The sequence below is a fragment of the Erigeron canadensis genome, chromosome 7, assembly GCF_010389155.1.
Source record: "Erigeron canadensis isolate Cc75 chromosome 7, C_canadensis_v1, whole genome shotgun sequence".
Classification (NCBI taxonomy): domain Eukaryota; kingdom Viridiplantae; phylum Streptophyta; class Magnoliopsida; order Asterales; family Asteraceae; genus Erigeron; species Erigeron canadensis.
The window spans coordinates 33840663-33856626 of record NC_057767.1 but is presented as its reverse complement, the minus strand read 5'-3'; the positions used below and the strand labels follow the sequence as shown (position 1 = coordinate 33856626).

At 34.3% G+C, this 15964-nt stretch overlaps 2 protein-coding genes across 3 annotated transcripts; one reads left to right on the top strand and one right to left on the bottom strand.

Annotated features, from left to right (window-relative positions):
- Window positions 1-571: 571 nt before the first annotated feature.
- Window positions 572-7055, bottom strand: LOC122608672 (protein CHROMATIN REMODELING 8). Of its 2 annotated transcripts, none has more exons than XM_043781762.1 (8): window positions 6810-7055; window positions 5948-6077; window positions 4996-5541; window positions 4479-4869; window positions 3244-4096; window positions 2422-3031; window positions 1658-2110; window positions 572-1385 (listed from the first exon to the last, which is right to left on the bottom strand). In XM_043781762.1, exons 2-8 carry the CDS (start codon window positions 6038-6040, stop codon window positions 741-743), a joined length of 3591 nt encoding a protein of 1196 aa, XP_043637697.1. In that variant the 5' UTR covers window positions 6041-6077; window positions 6810-7055; the 3' UTR covers window positions 572-740. The 2 variants fall into 2 exon arrangements, with proteins under 2 accessions (XP_043637697.1, XP_043637698.1); XM_043781763.1 differs by having other exon boundaries at window positions 3244-4093.
- A 3440-nt stretch (window positions 7056-10495) lies between these two features.
- LOC122607754 (serine/threonine-protein kinase tricornered-like) lies at window positions 10496-14821 on the top strand. The gene is made up of 13 exons (XM_043780785.1): window positions 10496-10814; window positions 11154-11328; window positions 11941-12024; window positions 12105-12346; window positions 12438-12657; window positions 12760-12839; window positions 12955-13039; window positions 13112-13243; window positions 13336-13449; window positions 13763-13810; window positions 13954-14038; window positions 14297-14353; window positions 14562-14821. The coding sequence occupies exons 1-13, from the start codon at window positions 10600-10602 to the stop codon at window positions 14642-14644; spliced, it is 1620 nt and encodes a 539-aa protein (XP_043636720.1). The 5' UTR covers window positions 10496-10599; the 3' UTR covers window positions 14645-14821.
- Window positions 14822-15964: the final 1143 nt, after the last annotated feature.

Sequence of the window (15964 nt, the reverse complement as noted above, 5' to 3'; positions counted from 1 at the left end):
TATGTGACAACTTTTTTTTTGTGTTTTTTGGGCAAAGATTTGTCATCGACACTTTTCTCCTACTTTAATAATCTCTCAACCACATCCAAATTTTTATTCATTTGCTTTAACCTTTTTTTTTTAAATGACGGTAAACTGGTAGAAATGTGTGATGTAGCATACAAGGCAGCTCATCATTCATTTTTTAAAAAGTTAAGTTCTATCAGAACTCGAATTGAGTGTACTTATTAAACTTCTCAAGTTAATTGTGCCATCAAATCAAGCTTGGCTATTCTGCCAGGTTCCAGCCATGCTCGAGCTTTTGTATCTAAGATAACACCTAGGGAAGTTTGATGCTAAACGACTATGCCACCTTGGTGGTGGTCTTAAAAGAACTGAAAAAATGTTATACTAGCGGAATATGTAGGAAATTGATCAAAGGAGGCACCATGGTGACTTAACAACCCATATTATTTTTACACCACCAACATAAACTGCAAAATTCACCAGTTCAAGGCTAGCATAGTATGATCGAGCAATATGTAATTATTTACCCATCCAAACAATGATAATGAAATTCTAGACCCAGAAATATAAGAAAACGTGAACTAATCTAATTAGGAAAAAACAAAAGAAGCCAAAATTTTCCAACATTTCTCAATGGAACATACATGTACAATTATACACAGTTGGAGATCTAATCGTGGAGAAATATACCCCTAAAAATGGGTTGAAAAAGAGAACTGATCAGATCATTGATATTATTGATACTCGGGTTTTAGAATCCAGGAAGACCCATTTGGATTCTTCTGCAATGTCGCGATTTCCTTCAAAAGAGACTTGAATACTGGCAGATCCTTCTCGGGTATCCTATCCTTGAAGTGCTGCACTATACTAGCAGAGCCACTTATTCCACCTCTTTGTTGTAAAAATGTACATATTTGCCGAATCAGAACTTCCGGCTGGACCCCAACCAAGTTATGAGATGATCGGGTTCTACCATTGGAACTTGAACCCACGCCCAATTGGTGCTCAAGCGCATCACCGACCGCTTGCTCTTGGGTTCCTCTAAGCTTAGCAAGTAATTCAGATGAAGATAGGGCTTTGCCGCCCGATGCTCCAGCAACAAACCGTTCATTGTTAGACGCTACTTCCTCAGTTCGGATTTTAGTAACCAATTTAGAGTTCACAGTTGACCCAAACTTTCTGCCTGAAGATGACCCCGGTGCACCAGCAGTTCCGGATCTCCCAGTCCAGGTCGGAACAGAGATACTTTCTTGGCTCCGGATCATTCGTGATTGGCGTAGCGCTTCAGCGGCTCTACGTGCAACTTGGGAAGCTTGCTCATCGAGCTTCACCTTTTCTTCATCGTTAGCATTCATAATTAAATCATGGTTCACTGCACTCTGAAAATTGTTGCAGAAAATAGAAAGGTTTTTTCAGGAAAGGCTTTGTGATAAGCATAGTTACTTATGTGATTTTGAAGATAATTAAGTCTACTACAACAGACTGTTAAAATAGTTCGTTTATGAAACATTTTATTTTGCCCATAGCAAATCAAATAAAATAAAAGCAAAACTGTTGATTCAAAAACAATTATTGCAACTAGTTCTAAACTGCAAATCGGAACTTTATTTATATTTGATAAATGGCACATAAAAATGTGATGAGAGCTTACATGAATCCCCTGAGCATCAAAGAGACTTTTCAATATATTTGTTTCTTCGGTTTCTCCTCCATTGGTATCATCAACCTTTTCCTTGTCTTTCTTTTTAGATTTTTTTGTCCCTGTTGAAAGATCATTATCTTTGGCAATTGCTGCTCCATTTAACCCCTGTATATCTTGGTTATTCAGATGAGGGGCAACAATATTTACATTTTCAGATAACTGACCAAAAAGGTTAGATGTTTCAGTACTGCCATTGTCTCTGTCATCATTCAATGTGAAAAGATCTTTCATGTCTCGGGCCTTAAAGAATCGTTTTTGCTGTGGATTTTTCAAGATTTTATTTGTCAAAAAATGTTTGTATATTTGTCGATGATACACTTTCTCTTCTATCGTTCCACGAGTTATCAATCTATAAACAGTTACATCTTTTGTCTGTCCAATACGCCAAGCACGCTCCCTCGCCTGTGATTAACAACACACAATAACCGGTATCACTTCCGTGCCACACAAACTCGACAAAAATTGATGCAGATTAAGGATTTTTATACTTAATAGAGCTAGAAAGAAGTGGTAACTTTGACCCATTCACTTGTGCATGGCAAAATTGGGGTTACAAATCATCTCTACCAAGTAAAGATAAAAATATAACTTGAAACAAATTGGTTAAATGGGTCCCGACCCGCCCATTTCGCTACCTCAAAAACTAGACATTATCTGAGCCTCTCAAGGCAACGCAAACAAGTGTATTGTTTCAAAAAGGGTGAAAGGCAAACCTGCATGTCAGTTGAAGGGTTCCAATCAGGGTCAAAAATAATCACTCTATTTGCACCGGTTAAGTTTGTCCCCAAGCCACCAACTTTAGTGGTCAGAATGAAGATGAATATATCAGAAGAATTGTTAAATTCATCCATTAAAGACATCCTCTGCTTCACCGGGGTTAGTCCATCCATTCTTCTATATGTATATGAATCATTAATCAAAAAGTTTTCAAGAATATCGAGCATTTGTTGAGTCTGCGCAAAAAGAAGAACCCGATGACCCTGTTCTTTCCACACCTTGAGTACCTGTGCAACAACTTTCATCTTTCCACTTCTTTCTGGATTTCCATAATCTGGATTCTGGGCGGCAGTTTCTCTCTCAAGTAAATCAGGGTGATTGCAGATTTTACGCATCACATCGATCCCATAAAGGGAGTTTCTGTCTCCATTAAAAATTTGTTCCACCTCTGAGCTTGCAAGAAATGCTCGGTACGTAGCCCGCTGATCTGATGTAAGGCTACAAAAGAGAACATGTTCGGTTTTTGTCGGAAGGTGAGCATTCACATCAGCCTTCATTCTTCGAAGAAGATAAGGCATGATTAGGTCACGCAGAACAACTGCACATCTGCAGATTAATGCATGAAATAGGGCAGTTAGTTTCATCTGATGGGATTGTTCAGATTTCATGGACCAATTCATCTAATGTTCTTTTCCCATTCAATAATCGAATCAATGATAAAAATACAACATAAATAAGTGTTATTTATGTGATGTTTGATAACATAAATCTTTTTTTATTCTCATTGATTAATGTTTTTTCCAATAACTCATGCATACCTGTAAGCAGTAGATACTTGTAAAGGCGACGCATTAGCATAGCCACCAACAGAAATCGGAACAGCAAACTCTGCTTCAAACACCGGAAGAACACCCAACTTTCCAGGAAATACAAAATCAAACAATGACCAAAGTTCACTTAGCTTGTTCTGAATAGGTGCACCAGTCATTATAATACGATGAACAGTCTGTAATTGTTTGCAAACTAAAGTAACTTCTGCATTAGGGTTTCGGATTCTATGTCCTTCATCTAACACCGCATATCCCCATTCAATGTCAAGCAGTTTTTCTCCAAGAATCCGTAGCTGTTCATAAGTAGTAATCAACAAACCAGATTCACTTCTCAAAACACGATTTATCAACGAATCCCACTTCTTATCTTTTCTGGAGATTAGAATTTCTTCTTCATCACTCTCAGTAGTATCATCATCACTTTCATCTGACTTAATTTGCTTCCTTTTAGCGGAAGAATCTTGAGCAGAATCGTGTAATATTTCCACATGAAAACTTGGATACCATTTCTTCGCTTCTCGCCTCCATTGTCGCAAAAGAGTGACAGGACATACAATTATACTAGGTTTGTACATTTTACTGAAATGTAAAGCTCCAAGAAAAGATAAGACTTGAATCGTTTTCCCGAGGCCCATTTCATCTCCTATGATTCCACCAGCTCTTTGGCAATGAAGCTCCCATAACCATTGCACACCCACCTTCTGATAATCAAACAACTGACTGAATATGGAATCTGGAATTTTCAATCCACCTTCAAGTGTCACAAAAGAAGCTTCATTGCCTCCCCCATCTTCGACATCCTCTTGGTTATCTTCTTCGATACTTGAGCCTCTTGCATCTTCTGCATTCAGGATAAATATATGAAACTTCACAGAGATTATTATTTTTTAATCCAAAATCAAAGAATATGCTATATCAAGAAGAGATGATCTTCCTGCATGGGTCTGATTGACCCGTAACATGTTACGTCCAATTCTCTTTGAATCTAGTGAATTATCAGTGTACTAATAAGATACAAAATGTAAATTATCTCATTAGCATTCTAATTTTTGGAAAAAACGATTTAGCAGGTTTTGTACATTACTTTAAAAGACTTAGAAAAACAATTTACCCAGAAGACTCATCATAGATAAAAACGAAAAGAAAAAATGCCAGACCTCATTTATAAGTAAATGGGTCAAATTTTCTCACTCTAACGAAATTTCCTCAAGCTCATAACATACCAATTCCTTCCAGGAGATTATTATCCTCACGAGATGCTACCTTCCTCCACCTCTTTTCGGGCAAAGGCCTTTTCTTTTTCCTAGTTGAATCTTTAGACGTCCCTTCCACGCTATCCCTAAACTGGGGGTTTTTAAAGGGGGTTCTAAGCCTTTGGAAAGGACGGGCTGGCATATCAAGACCTGGCAGTGAATCTGAATCTAATAGCTTTGACGTAGGACGAGATTGTGCAGCCTCTGACATTAATTTAACAGCTCTTGCTATGCTGGTAGATGGAAGATCATCATCTTCTTCAATTGTATTAGATGGCCCTGGTTCTTCAATACGACGTTCGTATCCTTTGAGGTTGTGGAACGGAGTTAGAATTCCTTTCCGAACCAACTCATCCCTTTCCTGAGACAAACAACCTAAAATGGTTAATTGACTGCCAAATCCATGCCACTTTTTCGGGGACTTACTATTTTATAAATCCCTTTTCAAATTTGCATAATACATTCAATAACAGTTTGGAGAACTCACTGTTTCAATGAATCCTGCAGAAGCAGCATTTAGAACTGCATCAAATTCATCATCATCGTTAAAGGCTACTGTTTTATGCCGCTTCTTCAACTTCTTGTTTGTCGGCGGCAGTTCTTTCTGTTTTCTCTTGAGTTTTGGTTCTTCCTTGACAATAGATCGCAAGATCTTTTCATCTTTATTACTTTTGGGTTCATCACCCAAACTTGCTATATGTTTCTCAAGCTGAGCCTTTGTCCTCTTCAGGCTTTCCAGTCGGTCAGTTGCTAGAGCCTGCTGAAGTGTTAGATCATTGGAAGAAGCCTGCAAAATACTTTGTTCTGCATCTAAACCCCCCTGTTCATTATCATTATCATCTTCGGCTCTTGAAAAATTCTTCACATCTTCAACAGTGCATGCAACAGCATCTATTTCAACATTTATGGCTCTCAATCTGTTCAAAACATCCGTTCGGGCAGTGGATGATGGTTCACTGTTTTGTCTTCTTTCAAGATGTTCATGGTCGGCAGTTCCTCCCACTTCACTGCCCTGTTCAACATGGTTTCTTGCCTGCAAATTGATGAAATCTGTGATCAAGTTTGGCCGCCTTTGACGTACATAATAAAATGCTTGGTGTAAGGCATTCGAACTCATTATCATTCTTAGGTTTCACTGAAAATCACTTTTAGAAAGTTAAATCTACACAAACTTCACTAGTTTGAACAGTTAATTATAAGTCTCATAAAAGAGAACGATTTAAGGACCAAAACCGACAACGGCTTTTATCTCTTTCTAAGTTAACAAGTTTTCATCAAACTCATACCTTAACATCTATTCGGAAATCAGGTTTCGTTATCCTAAGTACCAAGTTAATAAAATAGCTTACAATCAAAAGTGCTTAGTGTATATAATGCAAGCAACAACGAATCATTCTGGGCAAACTTATAACTAAAAAAAAACGGATGAAATAACACACCTGCTGTAATATATCTTGTTCAATCTCGTCTGGATTTGCAGACGTTACACCCAAACTACTCAACAGAGCTCTATCCACCTCTTCTTCTTTCATTCCAAACACACCAGATCAGCGAGATTTCAAAAAGCCACTGCCACAACCACACAAACCGCATTATTCACAAGTATATAAAAGTTATCCGGAGTCATTAGGGGTGTAACACATTGCTTATTTTAAAGTGCTTATAATACAATTCCTTATAAAATAAGCAGATAATCACTTTTCTATAGAGTGTTTCGTTTGTTATCGCTAATCTGCTTAATCTAGGTAGCAAAATAAACCTAATAATGTTGTAAAATGTTATGCAACAAATAAGCCCTAATTTACTTACAACATGCCATCTCGAAATCTATGCTAATTTCTCTCAGTAACACCTATACATTTCCTACTTTTAAAATCCAAAATTAATTTCCTACAAACATACGAATAACGAAACATTATGTTAACCACTAAATCATTCACTAAAAAGTATCCAAATTTCGCCGAATTCGCAGCTAACCAAACCAAACTAAATCTTACTTTTATTTGTTTTACATTTATTTTTTTTATAGCGACAAAATTTTATTTCGGCGTAAGCTGAGTGACATTCTAAAGGTCACTTAGCTTGCATTTTGTAACAAAATAAAAATTTGTCGCGGTAAAAAAAACGTAAAATAAATAAAATAAAATATAGTTTGGTTTGGTTAGATACAAAATTGTGACAATTTGGTTAAATTAAATTAAAATAGAGCACAAACGGGTATGGAAATTCGATTATTAATAATAATAATAATAATTATAATAATAAGAATAAGATGTAAATTAGATAATAAGGAAAACGCACAGTGTAAACCCTAATAATTGATTGAATATGATCAGAAATTGTGATCTTTGAAAGACCTGAAAAAAAGGAAGCTGATGATGAGAGTCTAATTTGGGGGAAGAGGAAGAGAGTGAAAACGGCGTCGTTTTTGGGTGGGAGATTTGTAGAACCAAATTTTTGAGTCGGTTGTTGGCTTGTTTGACACACTGAGGAGATCTCGTGGGACAATTCGCGCCTTTTGTTTTACATAGCAATTCGTACGTGACTCTTTGAATAGTTCTTTGTTATGATGAACGAAGACTCTTTTGAATATCTATCTATATGGTGACTAAAGTAAGATATATCGATTTGTGTTACATTTGTTTTAACATCTACATGTTTGATGAAATCTTTATAGTGTATACATAGTTTGATGGTTATTTATTGAAGCTTTCCAAAATTCAAAGAGTTTAGGCTATGTTCAAAAATCTTGAATCTTATAAGTAGCGCGAGTTTAGGCCATGTTTCTTGATTTGCCTATGGCATGGTGCTTTACACGAACAGTTGGATCTGTTTATCGAGAAAATCCTTCCTTTTCGCAGAGTAAACTAGTCATTCACTAATTTGGGTTAAAAATGCAAATGACATGTCTTTTATTACAACAAAAATAAAGGTAATAATGTAATATGATCATCAAATCAAAATAATGTTTCGGTGTGGGCAATTAAAACATTGGCCCATAATAGGCCTCCATTTTTAGCCCAATATATATATATATATATATGGGTTTGTTATGCAACCTACCCTTAGCCCAATCTACGGGTTTCTTTCGTTATCTGCTAAAAATGGACCATCCCCCATTAAGCCATTAATCCACGATTAGAGAGCTTTTGTTAATGGTTAGTTATGCAACTTTACTAAAAATTAGACGTAGAAAAGTGTGCCTAATTGGTATTCCACATTTTTCAAGAGCTCAAAATGGTCTTAAAAAGACCAATTCTTTAAGGATGGAAAAGATGAAAGGAAAATATGAAGTCGGTAGAAATTGTGTTAAATTAAAACGTGCTTTAACCATTTTATTTGTAATAGAGGAAGTTTTATTTGCAAGTGATGAAGTGAAAACTAAAAAAGGAAAATCACTTCCCTAACCTGTCATATAAATTATTTCATTATGAATATAATAATATATTTCAGTTGTATATTTTATAGAAAAAGGTCATACATCATTCTCTACAATGATAGTACTACTTGTATCCTCTTAATTTACATGATAAAAAAAAAATGATCAGATAATGTTACATTGCTCTAAATTGAATGATGACTAGTTGATGCACTTTTATGGACCTTATTATTGAAAGATAAAAATGGCAACAATCATATGAATTTGAGTACCAATTTAGTCACTTTCATTGGTCACTTGATTTCCCCAGCCTTAGAAGCAACCACAAATTTGTTGTCCAACTATCTGTATATGTTGTTCCAAAGTCCTTCAAAGACTCAAACTCTCAAAGCATTTGATATCCAAGTTTCCATTATACTCTTATACGGCTATACGTCCCATTTTAAATGTCTTATTTTGACTTTCAAGGTCTTTTCCATTAATCTTTGACCGTAAATAATTTTGTATGTATTATATAATAGTTGATGAAATTTAATTTATATCGTTGAACAGTACATTAAAAACAAAATTTGTATATATCTTACATCAAATATTATATAACATAACCAAAAATAATTACGATCAAAGTTCAAAACAAAATATTTTGAAAGTCATACTAGATACTTCAAATGGGACTGAGGTTTTAATAAACGAATTATCTATAAGACGAAAGCAGAACCTAAATAATGGTTTTACCTAAGTATTTTATTAAGTTTAATTTTTTGTATAAGTTTATTTTAGGTAGTAAAAAAGTAATACATAAATGATCCACATAAGTTGTGATTATTAATCCCATGATAGACAGTCCGTAAGTATTCGTCATGAAACTTACGTTAAATTTAAAGGTGGCTGATGGCGACGACAACAATATGGTTATCAATATAACAGTAATTATGTAAAATGCGGTGATTTAGTTATTTTTTGGATGTTTGATCTCCATAACCGATTACTCCATTAGATCTCAAGTAATCTGGGCAAAACGTGATCACATAAAATTTATAAAAAACCCCACTACTTATCATTAAAAGAATTTAAACCCATTACCTATCGAAGAAAACCGGAGATGTCCCCTCACATTTACATAGACTATTGTCAGTTGATATGTAACAACAAATAGGAATGACAACATATAGGAATGGGCACTTGTTAGCATCCCACGTTGTTAGGAATTGCTAAACAATAATTTGAACTCTTGCCGGCGAATCTCATTGGATAACCCGACAATAACATACATGACATTACTCGGATTATATGATGCTAATTAAAGTAGCTAAATAATTAATTATTTATTTATTAAGAATTACTAGTTAACTAATTTTGGAAAAAAGCTGATTAATTAAATTAAATAATTAACTAATTGATTGATTGCCTTTCAAAAATAAAATAAAATTTGATTGATTGATTGATTAATTAACACTGATTGAATTAATTGAATAATTAAATTAAATTAAATTATAAACAGAATCAATTGAGGATTGGTAGAGGGATATTGCCAAGAAACATATATGTATTGAAAAGCAATAACATGTGACACAAAAACAAAAGAACATGCACGTCCATGTGGAGGCACGCCCCTCATGATCAACTTGGATCACACCCATGCAGTACTTCTATTGGGCTCTTTATTTGTAACTTTATCAAAGTTAATTTTTGTAATGTAGTAATTTTTTTGGGTAACAGTTATATTATATATACACAAATTAAATACACCTTTTAAGAAATGGTATTTATTAATTTCTAAATGATTGGTGTAGCACATAAAAAATGGACTGGATCAGCTAACGAGATTTGTTTTCATCTAATTAAACTTCTTATGTTAAGTCTACAAATTAATAGAGAGCCAATATAATGATCGGGTATCATGGTGTTTTTGCAACGAAGTTTAAAATTATCTTAATTACTATGTAGATATTTTGAAAGTCATCTGGAAAAAGTTTGAATATGACCTGGTAATAAATAAATTAGTTACATAATTTAAGTCAAAAATTGTACAAACAAACAAACAAACAAAAAGGGGGTAACATTGTCAGAAGGTATATATAAGATGTGCGTTGAAGTTGGATGTAAGAAATAACATGTATCTATAATCATATCATATGCTCCAAACAAAGATGCCAACCACTTAGAATTATATATATAACCCGAAAATAGTGGAACATTTCTTAATCTGTATGCATATGCATTTATATCCATTATTATTCTACATTCAAAACTTTCTCAATCCATCAAAATATAATATAAAGTACTAATAACAACAATTCCCATCTTTCCATCTTTTAAGATTCTCAGATCAAGTTATTGGTTTTTGGTAATTAAGTTGGTTTTGATGCACATTGTTTGATAAAGTGCTTTGATTTGCGAGCATGTATCGATATACCAATCTTTTATGCATGAAATTTCGTTCTAGACTCGAAAAACTTTGTAATGTGGATGTGTATATGCATTAGTATAATGTCATTAGATCTATAAAAGACGAAAAACCATGTTCAAATTGTGTTATGTTTATTGTTGTTCATCTACATTGTATCCATTGATAATATTGAATAAAAATGTGATCTGCAGGATTTGTGAGAATTGGTTGCCAAGTTAGAAACGATTTAGTATTTTGTTGTGTGATTTTAAGGCACTGATTCGCTTTGGTGGTATGGTCACATTGGGGGTGAGGGAGATTTGATGGATTCTGCAAGAAGTTGGTTACATAAATTTCAACCAAGAGATCGGTTGAGGTCAAATACTAGGAGAAAGGATTCGATGGGTGGTGATGAGGATGAGTCGATTTCAGAAGAAGAAGCATCTAATATAACAAAGCAGAAGGTTGCTGCGGCTAAGAAGTATATCGAGAATCATTACAAGGAGCAAATGAAGAATTTGCAGGAGAGAAGAGAACGGTAATCTTTGTGATATAATAAGTTTTTATAATACTTGCTTTATTTTGGATCTCTATGGCTTGATGAGGCCTGCAATATGCTTAGAAGTAGCAGAAGTTTTGTATTTGCTTCATATATAGTTTATTAGCCTATATTATAATTAGATTCTTTTGCCTTTTGGGTTACTTATGGTATCCTTTTGGGAACAAAACTTTGGCATATGATACTGTTAGAATACATATTAAAATATCACTTGAATGGACCAAGAAACACTTAAAGTTATTTTGCCAAAGTCAAATTGTGTGTATATATATGATTCTTCATTCTTAAAAGAGTAACACTTGCATTTTCATTGACTAGGCGAGTATTACTAGAACAGAAATTGGCAGATGCTGATGTTTCAGAGGAAGATCAAAGTAACTTACTTAAGTTTTTAGAGAAAAAAGAAACTGAATACATGCGCCTTCAAAGGCACAAAATGGGGGTAGACGATTTTGAGCTACTCACTATGATAGGGAAGGGTGCTTTTGGTGAGGTATAGTTTCCCTGGCTTTTTTACTCAGTTTGGGCTTGTAAAAAATGCCACTTCATATTTATGATAAATTTTCTGTTGGAAATTAACCATTGACATAGTTAAGATATGAAGACTTATAGTCATAGTAATATTAGTATGTAATTAGAAGGTAGTATTGTTTAATTAGATAATACTTGAAAGGGTGTAATGGTTGGTCAATAGACACAACCGTAGGAAAGGGTGGCGGTTACCACCAAACAACACCACCGAAGCATTGCAATGGTTCACGAAGAGACATCAACGAACCAACACACCACTTCGCTCGTACCATTTCGTTGTCTATAAATATATGGTCATATGTATAGTTTTAGTATGACCAAAACGGTTGTGCAAGACAAGATGAAAGTCGGCACAACAATTCACAAGTGTAATAACAACAATTCATTCTATATTCAAAGTTTATTAAATATTTCTTGTTCTTGATCCTACTGGGACAACATTTTCTTATAGTTAGCTCTAGCTTTGTCCTTCAGTTTACATCCCTTGTGGTATTAAGCTTTGTCTCCGAATGTCTTGTTTTATTTTATATTTTATTCCCATATGCTTGATTTTTATTGTCATCATGTTGTGTAGGTCAGAGTCTGCAAGGAGAAAACAACAGGCAGTGTCTATGCAATGAAAAAACTTAAGAAGTCAGAAATGCTTCGTCGAGGCCAAGTATGTGATTATGTTTTCAGATAATTTCTATGTTTTCATCTACCCAATATTCCGATACTTAGTTTATCAATCCCATTTAGGTTGAACACGTGCGAGCTGAAAGAAATCTGCTTGCAGAGGTGGACAGCAATTGTATCGTCAAGCTATATTTCTCTTTCCAAGATGCCGAATATTTATATCTCATTATGGAATATCTACCCGGCGGAGATATGATGACATTGCTTATGAGAAAAGATACCTTAACTGAAGATGAAGCAAGGTTTTATGTTGCCGAAACAGTTTTAGCTATTGAATCCATTCACAAACATAATTATGTACATAGGTATGCATATGTTGTTGGTATATTCTGTAAATTGTATTTGTGTTTTATTACCTTTTTATCGCTAATATATGCTACTTTATCTTTTTAACAGAGATATAAAGCCAGATAATTTGCTACTTGATAGATATGGTCATTTGAGATTATCAGATTTTGGATTATGTAAACCATTAGATTGTAGTACATTGGAAGAAGCAGACTTTTCGAATGGGGACAATGCCAGTGGAAGCTCAACAGGCGATGATCGTTCTAGTGGTCCAAGACGAACACAACAAGAACAGTTGCAGCATTGGCAACAAAATAGGAGGACACTTGTAAAATTTTGCAAAATTCAATCGCAATTTTAAGGGTCTTTTACATTTCAAAATTCAAGTAGTGGATTTAAGGGTCTTTTACATTTCCTTACTCAATCGCAGGCTTATTCTACTGTTGGAACTCCTGATTATATAGCTCCGGAGGTTCTACTGAAGAAGGGTTATGCATTGGAATGTGATTGGTAAGTGTCCTTTATATCGTTTTTACAAGTTCCGTATGTCTTTCTAGAAACATAAGTAACAATGTTCCTTTGTTAATTATTTTATCGTCCAAGAAATATAATTCTTGTTTTTTAGGTGGTCTCTTGGTGCCATTATGTTTGAAATGCTTGTGGGATATCCACCTTTTTACTCGGATGATCCGATGTCAACCTGTAGGAAGGTACATTTTTATAGACCAATCTTCCATTTTCATTCATACAATAATTTAGGTGCTAATTTTTGTCGCTTGTAGATAGTAAATTGGAAAATGCACTTGAAGTTCCCTGAAGAAGCAAGGCTTTCGTTAGAGGCAAAAGATCTAATTAGCAAACTGCTTTGTAATGTAAACCAGAGGCTAGGTTCAAAAGGTGCAGACGAAATAAAGGTGTTGTATGGTGTGTCCTATTCTAGCTACTTGGGTTGTTCTAGTATTTAGATTTAAACAAAGTGACTCACTTTACTGTGCTATTATATTAGGCTCATCCTTGGTTTAGAGGTATTGACTGGGAGAGAATTTATGAAATGGAAGCTGCATTCATTCCTGAAGTTAATGATGAGTTGGATACTCAAAATTTTGAAAAGTTCGAAGAGGTAGGTTAAATCTGCAGGTATTAAGATGGACATTTCAGGCGGGTTAGGTAATGGGTCAATATGAGTTTGGGCTAAAATGAGTCATTTTTAGTGTAACTTGAACCATAAACACCTTTTTCCATTTTTAATAAAAGATTAATAATATTTTTGTTGCCAAAAATAAAATTAGATCTTTAAGCGGTAGCATTTGCTAGACCTGATACTCGTGTTACCCTTCTCCTTTACCTTATATCTTTATTTGACCCGTGTGAGATAATGTGAGCCCAAGTTTTACATACGATGTTTCTCTTATATGTTTTGTTTCATGTTTCAGTCTGAACACCAAATGAATAGTGCAGCAAGATCTGGACCATGGAGAAGGGTAAACTTTCTCTTTTAATTTCACAACTAATAATTGCAATCTCGTTTGCTTCCAATCATATATACCACATGCATATGTGTAATTCTCATTTTATGTAATTTGTTTTCCCCACTATACTGATTTTGTTATAAAATCATTTGCAGATGCTTTCGTCCAAAGACATCAACTTTGTTGGTTACACATACAAGAACTTCGAGATCGTTAATGATTATCAAGTCCCTGGAATGGGTATCTCGATCTCTTTACTTTTAAAAAAACAAATGCATACAAGTAGAGGTGGAAAAATGGGCGGGTTGGGTAATATGTCAAACGGTCATTTGGTATAGTTTGAAATGGTACGTCAGGTTGGATTGACCCACAAACACTTTCTTGTCCACTTCTAGTTTTTTTGTAAACATTTAATGCCTAACTACATTTTATGCGTCAAACATATATGCTGAGTTCACTAATCATTTGGTACTAGTATAATACTTATGATTGTTGCAGCGGAACTTAAAAAGAAAAGCAACAAGCCGAAGAGACCAACAATCAAGTCCTTATTTGGTACGCTTCTTTTTCTTACCTTTCTCTAGCACCTGTACAAACCTCAAAACCTGTAGTGATAAGGTTAATCTTTACGAGTATATAATTGGAAGATCACAAGCTTAACTCATTTCTAACGGGGAAAAAGAAAGAAAAAAAACTAACATCAAATGCATATTAAATGTTACATACAAAACACTACCTTTGACTTGATGTACCTGTGTCACAGAGGAAGGACCGGAAACGGACACAGAGACATCAGAGCCACAAGCTAATGGATCGTTTTCAAAACGTTTGCCGCCGAAGGTATAAGTCTCTGAAAAGAGAAATAGAATGGGGGTAGTCTCCACTGATAGCATATGATTATAGCAGCATCAAAATTGTAGTCTTTGTCTTCACCACAAGTTACTGTTCAAATCTTTACCAGTTTTACTCCACTGTTTGCTTTGCACAATGGACATATCTAGTTGCAAAAATATTACAAGTGATCATGATATATATGTTTTTGACTGCATAAAATTTGGTGCAGTTGTGTTAAAAATGAAAGGCGAAACTTTATGATAAATTGATAATCAAAATATATGAAGGTCAAAATAGTAATTTCACTTTAGTTCTCTCTATAACTGACTAACTGTATCCATCATATATGCAGCTGACATCCCTTATATTTTTTTTCATGTTTACAATTTCTTAGAGATAATAACTCATAAGATACGAGGGTTGGTACCCGCGTTTTGTGGCGGTTAAACGGTGATGATAATACAAAACAGCAGGGGAGGAATTGATATGTGTGTGTAAATAGGAAGATAAAAATTGCATTCATTCATAGATATACAGTAATAATTTAAAGAGGAAGGAGACAAAGAAGTGACTGTGCATTAGATCTTGGTAATGTGTATTTCTTATTGTGTTTAGAATTAGAGGTAATGTGTGAATTAGGGGCAATATATGGATATTGAAAAAAGTACTTAAATTATTAAAAATAAAGTTTCAATATGTTTTATAAGGGATTATAGATTATAGATAGATTTGAAAGAATATTCAATTTCTTAAAAAAATTGTTCTCAAAATTGTAAACATGTTATTATGAGGTATTTTGGTCTTGTCATTGTGTACTCTACGTAATATTGTGCACGGTGAAAGATTAAAAAAAAAAAAAAAGTTGAAATGACAATACCTTTGCAATTCCCAATGATATTATACTTGGTTCCCAACCTATAAGTTTATTTGATATTTGAAGGGGGTGTAATCAAATAAGCCTCATTCCTTTATATCCCAAAGTCTTCAAATTAGTAGTTACTAACTTACTATGTACGCAATATCTCTATCATGTCCATTTGGAAATATTATAATTGCTGGTATGAAGATGTTTGGATTGGGAAACTATCTATTGTAATTGTTGGCGTGACAGTCTCTATTCTCTAATACCTTTAACTTCAATATCTTTTTTGCTATCAAACTTCTATGTATCTGGATTATATCTCTTACCAGACTTGGTTGACAATGCATTTTAGTTATGCTGCTCCCATATTCGGAAGATCAAGTATATCTCTTGCATTTCGTCTTCGTCATGTCCAATATCTAACAACAATGATATACACTCAGTATTACAAATATCAATGACCCCCTTTT